This window comes from Chiloscyllium plagiosum, unplaced genomic scaffold (assembly GCF_037043375.1).
Source record: "Chiloscyllium plagiosum isolate Xiang-an unplaced genomic scaffold, Cpla_swu_hap1 HiC_scaffold_34, whole genome shotgun sequence".
Lineage (NCBI taxonomy): Eukaryota > Metazoa > Chordata > Chondrichthyes > Orectolobiformes > Hemiscylliidae > Chiloscyllium > Chiloscyllium plagiosum.
Window position 1 is genome coordinate 20,393,733 of NW_028270172.1, and position 15,347 is coordinate 20,409,079.

Consider the following 15,347-nt stretch of genomic DNA (forward strand, 5'->3'; position numbering starts at 1 on the left):
GATATACTGCTAGAATCCTCTACTTTAATTATGCAGCTGACCCCAGAGCTCAGTAAATTCATTTCCCAGAATTTTTTTTTGTTGTTAATGCGGTAAGTCAAACTACTAAATAAAGCATGAGTACAGTAATGTCAAAATTTTCGGGCAGTTATTTGCTTTGAACTGAAATCCACTGGGAACTGTCTCCATTTTGTTTAGATCCCTTAAGCCACAGGAAAAAGGGCATATTTTCATGCCATACTTGAGGATGGAGCATTCTCAACTGTGGCATATCTTAAAAAATATACAACAGATTATGACTCAATTCCCTGATAAGATATGTTAAGACAGTAAGCTGCTAATCTCAGTATTTGCTAGGATATTTTACACAGGCTTCTTTTTATGGGTGAGGAAAGTATTGTTTTTTAATAAGTGAAGTAAATGAGGCTACAAGAAAATTGGCGGACCATTTTTGAATTGGGTAGAGTAAGATTACATTTATAATACCAACACTGTAGCCAAAATGTATTTTTTTTGCAAATAACACCAGCTGTGCATGTTATGAGAACAAATGGTGGATGCAGTGAGCACTCGCACCATTTCTGCATTTCATACTGAGTATTTTGTTCACCTTGCAATGAATGATCTTACTTTGTTTCTGTAGAGGAGAGCAACAGGATCTATGTCAAAAGAGCCTTTTTTAATTTGTTATCCTAGCAGCTGGTTTTCTTCCATATGCTGTACTTACTGTACATCTGAAAGAAGCTTCATGCAGCTGGGAGCCATTTATGTCTAAACCACATCCCTTGCCCTCTATCCCTTACAAAAATACTCACACTGAAAAGATGTAAAATTGATTACTGCAGCTTCTGAAGTTCCAAATGTCACATTTCGGTATGCCGCACCTTCAGCAGAATTCCCGGTCTTCTCATGACTCTTTTGAAATTGACCATCTAAAAGTTACTCGTCCTAAAGTTATTCCAAAAGCTATTACAGTTGCTATAAAATACCTTAATGTGATAAAAATTAATGAGTTAAAATTAATATTTTAAATGTATTTTGTAAAATAGCATCACAAAAGATTGAAATTAAACTAACCAGACTGTACTTCATTGAAAGCAATCTGATCCACTGGCCTCATTTGCTCCATAATTTCATTTTATATCATTGAGAATGGTTTTAAAAACATTGAAGGCCTTTTTGCCTTCACTTTTGGAAAGCAGCATCAGAATTGTTTTTAGCTGAATTGTTTTTGACCAATGGACAATCCAACTTAAATGCGCTTATTAGAATACTAGAATAAGAATTTCAAAAAGTAAAAATTTTCTTGGAGGTTGACTTGTGTTATGTTTAATAGGGACACTTCAGAATAAATAAAGATGTTATGTACGTTTTTTTTGCAGGGAGGGTGAAAAGAGCAATAAAGCACTGAGCACATTCCACCCTTTGTTTTCTTTGAGTATAAAACATGATTAATAAAATGTGTTTGAACAACATGGAAATTATTGGTTTGTTTAGATGAACCTTGCACATTTTAAAGCATTAAATGTCGATTGCAATACTACTGCAAGTTGTGAAGTATGATAAGCACTGAGAAAGGACTAAATGTAGCCATGTGTTTATTGAATACATTTACGTTGGCTGAGCCTAAGGAAAGAAATTCCAAAAGGTAGGGTGCTTCCTTGCTTCATTGCCTAAACAAATTTGAGTGGTTAGAGCTAAGGCATTTGAATCTGTCTCTTGCATTTGGAGCTCTGCATTGAAGCAGACTTAAGGAATTGCCTGTTTGGTCAATGTAGTACTGTGGGTGGTCAGGACACAGCACATGGCAGTAAGCCACTGTGCACAGGAAAGAATTTTCAAAGGTGTTTAGGGTGGTTCGGAACTCTAACCTCTCTGAGGGTCAGAAGAATGTAGATCTTTTGCTACTGCCCTAGTGGAGCAAGCATGTTGCTTTTCAACTGCTGGTATGGATCATAAGGAAATTGAGAGTGGCATCAGAAAGCACTGCAGGCCATGTTAGGTCAGCTCTGTTCAATTGCTGTTTAGCAGCTGGAATAAATTCCACTTTTGACATTTCATTTTATTTTCAGTGTTCCAGCGCTACCTTGTGGTAAATCCTGAGCTGAAGTCTGTTTGATAATTTGTTCCAGATGTTTATTAGTCCTTAGGGTAACTTGGTTGTTGTGGTTCCCTGCTGCTGGTTCAAGTTGTTAGTAATACTATATAACTCAATTAAAAATTATTCCATATTAAACTATCCTTTCCTGAAACTAGTGTGGACTGCTGCTGTGGTTTCCTATGAAACAAGAGAACGTTTTTAAACTGACACCATCAATGTCTAAAATACACTGCATAGTTTGGAACTGCACAGTGCAGTTAAATGCAAAATTAAAATAGTAATTGGTCAAGTTTTTGTGATTCTGCTGTAATGATTCTAATTATTAAATATAGCTGCTTAGAAGTTCTGTATTGAAGATATCTAACATACCAATTGATCATTCTTGATGCATTGATTTCTCACAGCTCTACAACACCTTCATTATGCCTATGCATTTGAGAATAGATCACCAAGTTACATTGAATGCATGATATAAATATTATGAATGTACTAAGGTGCTTATCAGGAGTAACCTAAAACACAGTATTTCCCAAGCTAAAAGGAATTTCTGCCAGTTGAGCAAATGCTTTGTCTTAAAGGGTGAGTTTTAAGAAGTGAGTTAAAGGTGGCAAGCTCAGTACAGACAGAATGATATATAGTTGGGGAATTTCTGGACTTGGGACCTAGTCCATTGACACAGGTCAAGAAAGGTAGTAGTCCTAGTACTGACCTTTTGAGGAAACCTACTCAAGGTTAACTAACAACTCATTAGTTTTTTTTCTGTGACTCATCCAAATTCATATGCATGCTGCTACTGTCCCTTTAATTCTATGGGCTCAGACTTTGTTGACAAGCCTGCTATTTGACATTCACACCATTTAAACTTGCATTACTCTCATTAATCCTCAATGTTACTGTGTCAAGTAATTCAATCAAGTTAGTTAAACACAACTTTCCCTTAACAAATCCATGTTGGATTTCCTTAATTAATCCAAATTTATCTGGGGTCCATTAATCTTTTTACCCATTATCATTTCTGCATGTTTTCCCACCACATGGATAAACTTACTGCCCTATAGTAGCTAATGTTTTCCTTCACCCCTCCCCCCCACTTTTGAACAACAGTATAGCATTTGCACTTTTCTAATCCTTTGGCGAGAGCACTATCAAAGGAATATTGGAAATTATAACGACTTCATCTCTAAATACTCCGATTTATAGTTATCAGTCCTGGCAAACGATCAGTCTAAAGAAGTTTTGTAATACCCAATCTTTAATAATGATTAGTCTATCTATTAATGATCACCTCATTTTTCACTATGCCTTTGGCATCATTTTTCTTGGTGGAGACAGATACAAAATATTCATTTAATACCTGAGCCAAATTTCTTTCCTTTCATGCAAAAATCTTTTCTTTTACCATTCATGACCTGTCATCATTGTTGGCTGAGCCAGCATTTATTGTTCATGCTGAGTTACCCTTGAGAGGGAGTGGTGAGTTGCCGCCTTAAACCACTGCAGACCATTTCATGTAAGTAGACCCACAGTATTGTTGCAGAGAGAGTTTTGGAATTTTGATGCAGTAACAGTAAAGGAATAGCAATATATTTCTAAATCAAAATGATGAATCACTTGGAGGGAACTTGCAGTTGGTGGTGATTCCATGTATCTGCAGTCCTTGTCCTTCTATGCGGTACCAGTCACACATTTGGAAGGCACTGTCTAAGGAGCCTGGATAAATTTCTACATTGCATCTTACAAATGGTCTGTACTACTACTAGTGCTATGTATTCTGCATTGGTTATAGGGATTGAACACTTTTGGATGTGGTGCTAATTAAGCGGGCTACTTTGTCCTGGATGGTGTCAAGCATTTTGAGTGTTGTGGAGCTTCACTCATCCAGGCACATGGGGAGTATTCCATCACACTCCTGACTTGTGCCTTGCAGGTGGTAGACAGACTTTGAAAAATGAGGCGATGAGTAACTTATTCCAGGACTCTTAACCTTTGACTTGCTGTTGTAGCACTGTATTTATAAGGCTATTCCTCTTCAGTTTCTGCTTAATGGTTACTTACTTTAGACAGGCGGTGTTTAATTTGTATTATTGACCTGACTTTAAATCTCTATCACTTTCATCATCCTGGGAAGTCTGCATTTGGATTTGTCCCACTGTTCCTCCTCCTGGGAAAGTACCTTGACTGTAACAAAGCCACCTCTTCTTTAACGGTATCTTATTGCTGCATCACAGTTTTGGCTGCCAATCTTTGATTCCATTTTACCTGATCAAGATCCATCGTCAACTGAATGAAAATAGCTGCCTTCCAGTTTTTTTTATTCTGATTGCTCTTTGCCCACTTCTATACCTGATTTATAATTCCTGTAATTATTTGCCTCTGAAATAGTTCCCCGATTTACACTTCATTTTTCCAGAAGTGGATCCAGCAGTTTCTGCTATCTTTAAAAAGGGAACATTGATCTAAAGAATTCCCCTGAGTACACTTGAGAAATTCTTCTCTCTCTACCTTACACAAGTACTATCCTCGTCCAAATCAGAATAATTAAAGACCCACATTTTAACTACAGTGTTGCTTTTGCGTCCCTCTGTAATTTCCTTCCAAATTTGTTCCTCCAAATCATCTTCTGCGAGTTGGTGGCCGATTAGAATCTGCTGAACAGTATAATGTTACCCCTACTATTTGTTAGCTCTAACCAAACAGATTCGGGTCTTGACCTCTCTATGACATCCTTTTTCTTGGATATTGTAATGTTTTCCTTAATTCATTTTCTTTAATGCCCTTGTATTGAGAAAAGTAATGTGTTATATCTTGTTTTTTTTTGGATCCTGCTTACTTGATTGCAATTTTAAGATTTGACCCATAACCTTTTCTATCAAAACAGTCACTTTTTACAAAAGATGATTCGACTCACCTTACCTAAACAAACCATACAATTTGCATATAAATAATAGTGAGCAGTATTAATCTCATAGTTATTTTGAGAACAAATTTGACCCATTGCTTTCCTACTAACCTAGCCTGTTCCTCTTTTGCATTGTATTTGTAATTGAAACATGTACAATTCTGAGGAAGTTTGGCGGCTAGGTGCTGGGGGATCCTATCCTGTGGGGTGGGGGAATCTAGAACTAGGGGACTGAGTTTCGAAATAAAACTCCCATTTAAGATGGAGTTGAGGAGTTCCTTCTACGAGAGTTGTTGATCTTTGGAACTGTATCTCAGAGAGCAGTGAAGGCTGGGTCATTGAATATATTCAGGGCTGAGTTAGAAAGATTTTTGATAGACCAGGAAGCCCAGGGTTATGAGGGAAAGATAAAAATATATTCAAGGCCAAAGTGAGATCAACCATTATTATTTTAAATGGCAGAGTGGCTTAAAGGACCAAATGGCTTATCCCGTCTTCTGTTTATTATGATTGTATATTCACATAACGAGAAACTAGTTTTAATCCTCTGCACGTTTTATTTGGTTGTATCATCTACTGTAAGGGAATTGTTATTGAACTAGGTTATTTGCCAGTTTTTTTAAAAAATTGCTTTTGGAGGTAGGTCCTGAGACCTAGCAGAGTTAGAAATTCCCTAAAACTCAAGTTGGAATGCGATCCCAGACTGATCCGTCCCCCTCCATCCTCCCAGGGGTTGGATTGAAAGTGAGCGTGAAACTGCCGGAGGTCTGGATAATTTGGAAATTATTTAGGTTGTTAAAAAAAACAATTATAAGTTTGTGCAAGGGCAATAGATGCCTCAATCCAGCTATGTTGAAGAATTCTGGCAAAGTCTCAGAAAGGGCATGGCATATTTTTTCACTCATCATGTCATGCCCAAGTGAGGACCTTTGATCTTTTGATGCAGTCTTTCCATTCATGTTGGAGGCTTCACAAACCTGCTATCTTCCTGGACCACATCATCAACACCTCCCCGAATGGAGGGGCTGTACTCTCCTTCCCTATCTTAGGGAAAGTGTTATTCATTGTCACCCCTCAGATTTTGCAACAGAACCTCTCTTTCTATTCCTCCAATTGCATCAAAATTGAAATGCAGGTGGAGTTAGTAAATTATACTAAACTCTTTTTCGGTTATAAATCCTTCTTTTTATAGAATGGTCACATCATCCTGCCTTCTTTTCCTAACTGGTCATGGAGCCCAGGGCTGGGTGTCAGTTGGTTTGCTGTAGTGCAGACCCTTGGGTTTTTGCATCATTCAATTCAAACTTTGCAGCACAAACTAAGGCTAAATTTTTTTTGTCAATTTCTGATGGTTTCAAAATAATATTTTTTGACAGTGATTTAGTTTGAACAAAAAATAAGGACAAAGTGGAGCTTTTGTGATGAAATAATTGGATCATCTGATAATTTGAGTTTAGCAACTTGACTAAGTTAAACAAGTGTACTCAATTTCTCTATTACCTTTCTTCTTCTTGCATCTATCTCCTGAAATAATTTAATTAGACTATGGGAGCCATTTTTCCACCGACACCTTTCCCAACTGCTGATTCTTTGTGAGCAAACCTAAATGATATTTGTCAGCAAGCTTTTGTCTGCAGGGAACATTAGAGCTGAGTCTTCACTGTCTGCTCTTAGTGAGACACCTATGGCAATCCTCTTGATAGCAAGGAGCTTGTGACCGATTTCATTCCATCCTTCAAAACTTTCGGTCACTCTCAGACACACCCTTCCCTTGTCAACCTTCTGCAAGGACTGTTTCCTCTGGCTCACCCTGGTCCATTCCTCCTCCAATGTCAACACGTCTCTACGGCATCTTCCCCTGCAACCATAGAAGGTGTGACACCTGCCTGTTGACTTGCTGCTTCCTCACCATCGAAGGTCCCAAACAGATCTTCCAGTGCTTTAAGTGCAATTCACTCAATCTGTACAGTATTCGCTGCTATCAATGTAGTCATAGAGATGTACAGCATGGAAACAGATCCTTTGGTCCAACCTGTCCATGCCAACTAGATATCCCAACCCAAACTAGTCCCACCTGCCATATATCCCTCCAAACCTTTCCTATTCATATACCCATCCAAATGCCTCTTAAATTTTGCAATTGTACCAGCCTCCACCATATCCTCTGGCAGCTCATTCCATACACGTACCACCGTCTGCGTGAAAAAGTTGCCCCTTAGGTCTCTTTTATATCTTTCCCCCCTCACCCTATATCTATGCCCTCTAGTTCTGGACTCCCCTACCCCTGGGAAAAGACTTTATCTATTTATCCTATCCATGCCCCTCATAATTTTGCAAACCTCTGTAAGGTCACCCCTCAGCCTCCGATGCTCCAGGGAAAACAGCCCCAGCCTGTTCAGCCTCTCCCTGTAGCTCAACTCCTCCAACCCTGGCAACATCCTTGTAAATCTTTTCTGAACTCCTCCCTTCACTGGGGAAATAAAATGCATATTGGATGACGGCTTCGCTGAACACCTACGTTCTCTCCTTATTTTTCTGTTGCCTGCTACTTAACACACCATCGTTTCACTGGGCCAACATCTCTGTCTCAGGCTTGCTGCAATGCTCCAGCAAAGGTCAGCGTAAACTGAAAGAGTCTCATCTTATTTTCCACTTGGGAACTCTACAACCTTCTGCACTCAATAATAAGTTCAACAATTTTAGGGCATGAGCACCTTCTCCTATGTCATTATCCTAACTCCCACACACCAGGCCTGGTTATCACATGGACTGCCAGCACACACAACCCATTGTCAGCTACTAACAGTTTCCATTAGCAACCACTTGTTCTCCCAGGCTGACCTTTACCTACGTCTTTGTCTGTCCATCTGTTTTTTTCTCTCTTTGGGCTCTATCTACACCTATTGTTTGTCCTGCCTTCCCCACCATTCCATCTTCATAAATACCAACCTTTTCTAGCTTCCATCAGTTCTAAAGTAGGGTCACCGGACCTGAAATGTTAACTTTTTTCTTGACAGATGCTGCCAGACCTGCCAAGCTTTTCCAGAATTTTATGTTTTTTTCTCAGTCAGTTCAGTTAACCTGTTAGTAGATATGTTATGACATACTTCTGAAGCAGGTGGGATTTGAACCACGGTGCCACCAAAGCCCCAGTACCTTATTGGTAATCTGATTGATTGAAATCAGCAAGGTATTTGAATCTGGAAGTCTGACACGTCTGCATCCTTTTAACTTGCCGTTTGAGAAACCTCAAATGCATGGATTGAAAGTCCACTATTTTCTTCGGCAGACCTTTGAGATCGAGGATGACTTATTTTTGCACTAGGTCAATTGACCTGTGATGACAGTTGGTTCAATAGTGCTTCAAGGATTGAGTACATGAGTTGTTTGGAGGTTCATGCATTTTCTCCAATGCCTCTACTGTCCTGTGCATGCTCCAGATTGGGTGTCTTTTCATATGCACCTTTTCCATTTTGGCCAGTCACAGACCTTAGCTTCTCATGGGGTAGCGAGAATGTTGACTTCTTCAAGGATACTTTGAGAACTACCCCAAAACACTTCAACAGTCCTCTTAGGAGTTTCCAGTCACAACTAAGTTCTGGTGTCAAGCGTTCAAATAATATGTCTTACACAGCAAAAATTACTTTGAGTGATTATCTGGGCATGTTGACTATGGATCAAACACTGTTGTTGGATTGCTTTTCTTATCACTGGTTTTGAATGATTTATGAAGACACCTCCGATATTACTCCAGTGCTTTATGGTTCCATCTGTAAAGTAGTTCTAGTTTCTAAAGCCTATCTGAAAGTGGGGATCACTGATATGGAGTCATAGAGACGTACAGCATGGAAACAGACCCTTCGGTCCAAACCATCCATGTTGACCAGATATCTGGACCTAATCCAATCCCATTTACTCGCACTTGGCCCATATTCCTTTAAAGCCTTCTTATTCATATACCCACCCAGATGCCTTTTAAATGTTGTAATTGCACCAGCCTGAACCACTTCCTCTGGTAGCTCATTCCATGCAGGCATCATCCTCTGCGTGAAAAAGTTGCCCCTTAGCTTCCTTTTAAATCTTTCCCCTCTCACCCTAAACCTATCTGATAAATCATGACCTTGGTCTCAGGTTTAAGATCATGGTCCTCAAATATTCATTTCCTCACTTTACTGAAGACTGAACTGGCACATCAGAGGCATTGATGAATTTCCTTCTGCCTGTCTCCTGTCTGCCTTTGCTAAGATGCCTTATCCATGAAAAGCGATATGAGAAGGTATCTCTTTCCATGAGCAGAAGTAGGCATTCAGCCCATTGAGCCAGTTCTGTCATCAATGAGAACATAGCTGATAATCCACGTTCCTGCCTCTTTTCCAGTAACCCGTGATTCTCTTCCTAAATGAAAATCTGTTGATCTCAGCCATGAATATACTTAATAATCCAGGTTCACTGGCCCTTAGCAATCGAGAATTCCACAAATTTGCTACCCTCAGAAGAAATTCTACCTCATTTCTTACTCTGAGATAATGCCATCTGGTTCTAGCCTCTCCCACAAGAGGAAACGACCTCTTCACGTGTACCACGTCAAGCTCCCTTAGCATCTCTTATGCTTCAATAAGGTCGCCTCTCATTCTTTGAAACTCCAGTGAGTACAAACCCAATCTTGTCAATCTCTCCTTATTAGACAGTCTCTCCATACCCCATCATTAACCTAGTGAAACTTCTATGGACTGCCTGTTATCACAAAAATATCATCCTTCAATAAGGGGAGCAAAATTAAAGGGTCATATAGCATAGAAAAAGACCTTATGGCCCACCATGTCTATTTTGACCAACAAATAATGAACTATATTATTCCTATTTACATGCACTTGATCTATAGCCTACTATGCACTGGCATTTTAAGTTCTCATCCAGATACTTATTGAATGTTGTGAGAGTATCTGCCTCCATCACTATCTCAGACAGTATATTCTATATTTCTGTAACTGTCTGGGTGAAAAAAGTCTTTTTCAGGTCTTGTCTAGACCACTTGTTCTTCGCCTTAAATTTGTGCCTTATGGTCTTAGCCATTTCTACCATGGAGAAGAAATTCTCATGATCTACTCTGTCAATACTGTCATAATTTTGTATACCTCAGTCAGATTCACCCCCTCAGCCTCCTCTGCTCCAAGGAAAATAAACCCAGCCTAACCTGTTTCTCCTCATAATTGAGACTTTTCATCCCAGGCAGCATCCCAGTGAATTTCCACTTTATTCTCTTCAGTGGAATCACATTCTTCTGATAGTATGGGTTGTTCAAGTATTCGAGGGTTGCTATGGACCAGTCCAAACCCCCTCAAAATATGTCAATGAGATAGCCTACAATTATCTTAAAGGCAAATGTAAGGCACTCTGTTCCAGATGTGACTCTACTGGTCACACCACTAGGCTTTAAGCAAAACGTACTATATTCTTATACATAGAACACTGCAGCGCAATACAGGCCCTTCGGCCTCAATGTTTCGCTGACCTGTGAAACCAACCTGAAGCCCATCTAACTTGCAGTATTCCACTATCATCCATATATTTATCCAGTGACCATTTAAGTGCCTTAAAGTTGGCCAGTCTACTACTGTTGCAGGCAGGGAATTCCACGCCCTAGCTACTCTCTAAGTAAGGAATCTACCTCTGACATCCATTCTATGTCTGTCACTCTTCAATTTAAAGCTATGTCCCCTCGTGTGAGCCATTACTATCTGAGGAACAGCCTCAAGATCCTCAGCCTTTCCTCATTAGACCTTCCCTCCCTACCAGGCAACATCCTGGTGAATCTCCTCTGCACTATTCCCAGTGCTTCCATGTGCTTCCTATAATGCAGTGACCAGAACTGTATGCAATACTCCAAGTGTGGCCACATCAGAGCTGCAGCATGACATCATGACTCCAAAACTCTAACCCTCTACCAATAACAGCTAACAGGCCTTCCTTACAACCCTATCAAACTGGGTGGTAACTTTCAGGGGTCTATGCAAATGGATATAAAGATCTCTCTGCTCATTCACACTACCAAGAATCTTACCATTAACTCAGTACTCTGTATTCCTGTTACTCCTTCCAAAGTGAATCACCTCACACTTTTCCACATTAAACTCCATTCGTCGCCTCTCGGCCCAGCTCTGCAACCTTTCTATGTCCCTCTGTAACCTGCAACATCCTTCCGCAATGTCCACAACTCCACCGACATGTGTGTCATCAGCATATTTACTAACCTAACCTTCTACGCTCTCACCAGGTCAATTATAAAAATGACAAACAGCAGTGGCCGCAAAACAGATCTTTGCAGTACACCACTATTAACTGAACTTCAGGATGAACAATTCCCATCAATCACGACCCTCTGTCATCTTATACTACAGTAAAATACAAATAAAAAAAATTTGGCATGACTTTAACTGCATTAAAAAGATGTAATAAAATATTATTTAGATACTACTCATTAACTGTTCCAATATAGCAACATCTATTAAACAGACCCTTTGCATTGCAATTGAGCAAAACCATTTCAATCTCCTGAGCTGTCTTCTCGCTCTAGGAGCAGAGAAAGCACTAAGTTTTAGCTGTATGTAGCAACTTAAACTTCAACAGAAAACACAACTAAAACTGTAGATCTGTGAGAGCCTGATTCGACTACCCATGCTTCTTTTGTCTAATTAAAAACAAAATGAAGTAATTTACACTGCTTTCCACGGAGCAGAGACCTTGACACCAGGTTTACAACGCTACCCTTCAACAGAACGAGGACAGACTAATCCCTCTTAAAGGCACATATCATCATAGTGTGAAACCAAAAGAGAAAATGCTGGAAAATCTCAGCAGGTCTGGCAGCATCTGTAAGGAGAGAAAAGAGCTGACGTTTCGAGTCTAACTGACCCTTTGTCAAACATCAGCTCTTTTCTCTCCTTACAGATGCTGCCAGACCTGCTGAGATTTTTCAGCATTTTCTCTTTTGGTTTCAGATTCCAGCATCTGCAGTAATTTGCTTTCATCATAGTGCGATCTGACTAATGCCTTGTGTAGCTTTAACAAGACTTTCCTATCTTTATACTCCAGTCCCTTTGAAGTAAAGGCACATTATGTTTGCCTCCCCTGTTACTCAGGTGAATGTAAGCTTTTTCTGATTCATACTGGAATTCAATGATTGAGGTTGCGCTGACTTTTTGGATTGAATGTGATGAAGTTTGATCAGTTCCCTAGCTGTTCTGTGGATTATCTCCATGTCTGTGGGTAATTTATCAGAGGTGAAGTGCAGTTTGCAACAAGAAAAATGGATAAGAGGGGTTTGTGTGAGAACAGTGTTCACAGATTATCACTCATTTGCATCCTCCTAATCGTTATTGAACAAACTCCACATCCAGGCTTTCACTGAAACACCACTACAAATTTTCTAAATTACAAATTGTTTATGAAAATTTGCACGTCAGTTTATTTACAAAACTCCATGATCTCATCAGTAATAATGCTGCATTAAATTGCTGGGCAGATCACTGACAAAGCTGTACTTCCCATTTGGTTGACACCTATATTACAGTCGAGAGTGTGGCTTCCTGATGAAGTGCTTTTGTCCAAAACGTCAACTCTCCTACTCCTCTGATGCTGCCTGACCTGCTCTGCGTTTCCATCACCACACTCTGGACTCTAATCTCCAGCATTTGCAGTCCTCACCTTCATCTATACTACAGTGTTAATTAACAAAGTTGAACTTGAAGAACATTATTTGTATTTTGATTTTAAATAAGTTTAATTAATATTGCTATTTTAAACTGAAGATCTTTTGTACATTAAATGAAATTGTTTCATTTTACAAAGATTAACATTTTTGTGAAGCATTTATTTCGATAAGGAAGCTATCACCCCTATATGATCCTAAGAAGTGACCTACCTATTTAGTCTTGGTAATGGGGCCTAAAGCTTTTTACTGTCGTATCAGATTTTGGAAGCAAGATTTCTTGTCATGAATTAATTTTACTTGTATGAAACAGTATTCATTGATCTTTCCTTTCTTGCTGGAATCTGTGGATAGAAGGGCATTATTAATTGATTTTTTTTGTTTGAAATGCAACCATCTTCTACATTTCAATGATAGTTTTCTATGTTTTATTTTCAAAACGCCACAGTATATGTTTTAAAATGGCAATTGAATAACAGCATTTGTGCTATTTTTGAAGCTATTTTCAAATGATAAACTGTCATCTCTGAATAACTTAGTCTTCTGTCTGACAGCTGTACTTGACACATTAGTGAATACTGTGCAGGCTTGATATTTGGCAGTTATGAGACCTCTACTGTATATATCACCCAAATTAAACTTGAATCTTATGTAAGACAGTGCCAAACTGACTATTCTGTTTGTTTTCATAGGTTCAACCATGCTACTTGGCCCAATGCTGGATTTGGACAGTGATGTGCGACCTTCTCCAATCAGTCGCTTGACTCAAGCTAGTTCAGTGAAAAGGGCCAGCAGTTTCCAGTCTTCTCGGGATGACTGTAAGCACTGCCGAACATTTTTCTATATATCATACGCATTCATTCAGGGATCCTATCTAAGTACCTATGCTATGAAAATTCTTTCTTCTATGGATGGCTTTGTGTAAAATCTATTAGGGCTACTGATCTGGATTTGGAACAATGTTAAGATGACCAATGAACTGAGAATGAACCATTGTATATGAGATAATATTTGGGTTTTTTCTCCCTCATTTAAAGGAGTAGAAAAAATCTTCAGTTATTTCTTTAACAGGATTTTTCAGCAGTACAATTTGTAGGGTGAGCTGTTTGCAATATATCACGAGTGAATGATCATGATTACCTTTGCAACAAAATCTTATTTTCCTTTGGTTCTGTCTCAATTATCTTTCTGTCACTTCTCCGTGTGTCTTCCTTTCACTTTAAGGACACACCACAAATGAAAGGGTTATTTGAGAAACAGTAAAGGGTCTGGTAGGTTTGAAAACTTAACTGTCCTGAAAATGAATTTAATATTTCACCTGACTGTCATCTGAATGATAATTTGGTACAATAGTTATGAAAAAATGCACATTTTTGTGAGATTTGTTTCAGTCCTATAGAACAATTTTAGTGACTTGTTTTTGGGGATTCAATTCAATTCAATTCAATTCATTCTATCTCCTTTAGATTTGACTAAGAAGGATCACGTGTCTGTCAGTTGTGGTATCTTCTTCCTGATCATATGCTGTCTAAAATATCTGCTGTGTATTAGGAAAAGGTTCTGTTCTACATAAGAGTTTTTTGACACATGGGATATTATTTTTTAAAACATTTTACCCACATGAAAATGTGCAAAGAACCTGTATGATAACAAGGTAACATGTTAAAGCTCCAGAACCTGTATGATAACAAGGTAACATGTTAAAGCTCCAGAACCTGTATGATAACAAGGTAACATGTTAAAGCTCCAGTCTCTGAAGACACAGTTTGGTTTGTTTTGATACCCCCCCCCCCCCCCCCCCCCCCCCCCCTCCCCAAATAAGCCCAGTTTGTAGTACAGAAGCAAAAAGAAGCAGGTTCTCCCAAGAGATGAAACAAAATTAGTTTGGAGTCTCTACACATCATTTGTATGTATCTTCTAGCATCCAGCTTAAAATAGAATTTAAAGAGGCCAGAAATATGCCACGCTAGCATTAGAGACACACAAAAATAATGCAGAGTTGCTACTTTTAGGTGAAGTGAAAAGTGTAAGTTTTGTTTTCCAACATTGAAGCCAAGTGATATTTTTCTTATTACTGTTCAATCTGATGTGCAACCAAAGTGATAAACGTGATGATTTCTAACCTAATAATACAATCTGCCTCAGGTCATTGAATATCCAGTTAAAAAGTTAGTATTTCAATGAACAAGGCACTTTCCATTATTAAAGTTCTTCATTTAAAAATTATTGAGCTGTAAAGTAATATGCATCTGTGAAGCACATAACCATACATCAGATATTTAATTCTATTGTCATTCAACCATTTTAAAATTGTTACTGCTCAGTGCTGTATGACTCTATAACTGAGCTATTTTAAATATATCAAAATCTGATGGAGTTGAACTCAACCCTTCCAATTTTAGGATGGGACTCCTTTGTAGACAGGCCTGAATTCAAATATCTTGTCAAACTTCACTACAGTTACTGATTTGCATGATGTAAACATCTTTTTACTGAAGTAATGGATTTGAACAGTAATTAAGCTAATTTTGAATTTAATTAGATGGAAAAAAAGCATGTATACCAATTTATAATTTCTGAGATACAGAAAACATGACAAAAGTAATGCATTGGTTTTCACAATGAAAATTGGTTCCATC

The 15,347-nt window shown here is 38.7% G+C and overlaps 1 protein-coding gene across 5 annotated transcripts in view; it reads left to right on the top strand.

Moving 5' to 3' along the window:
- exoc2 (exocyst complex component 2) overlaps nt 1-15,347 on the top strand; it is a 321,249-nt gene that overhangs the window by 179,434 nt on the left and 126,468 nt on the right. For all 5 annotated transcript variants that reach the window (XM_043719385.2, XM_043719383.2, XM_087978539.1 and 2 more), the window contains one exon: nt 13,401-13,526. In XM_043719385.2, the coding sequence (XP_043575320.2) occupies nt 13,401-13,526 (126 nt within the window). The remainder of the gene's footprint in view (nt 1-13,400; nt 13,527-15,347) is intronic.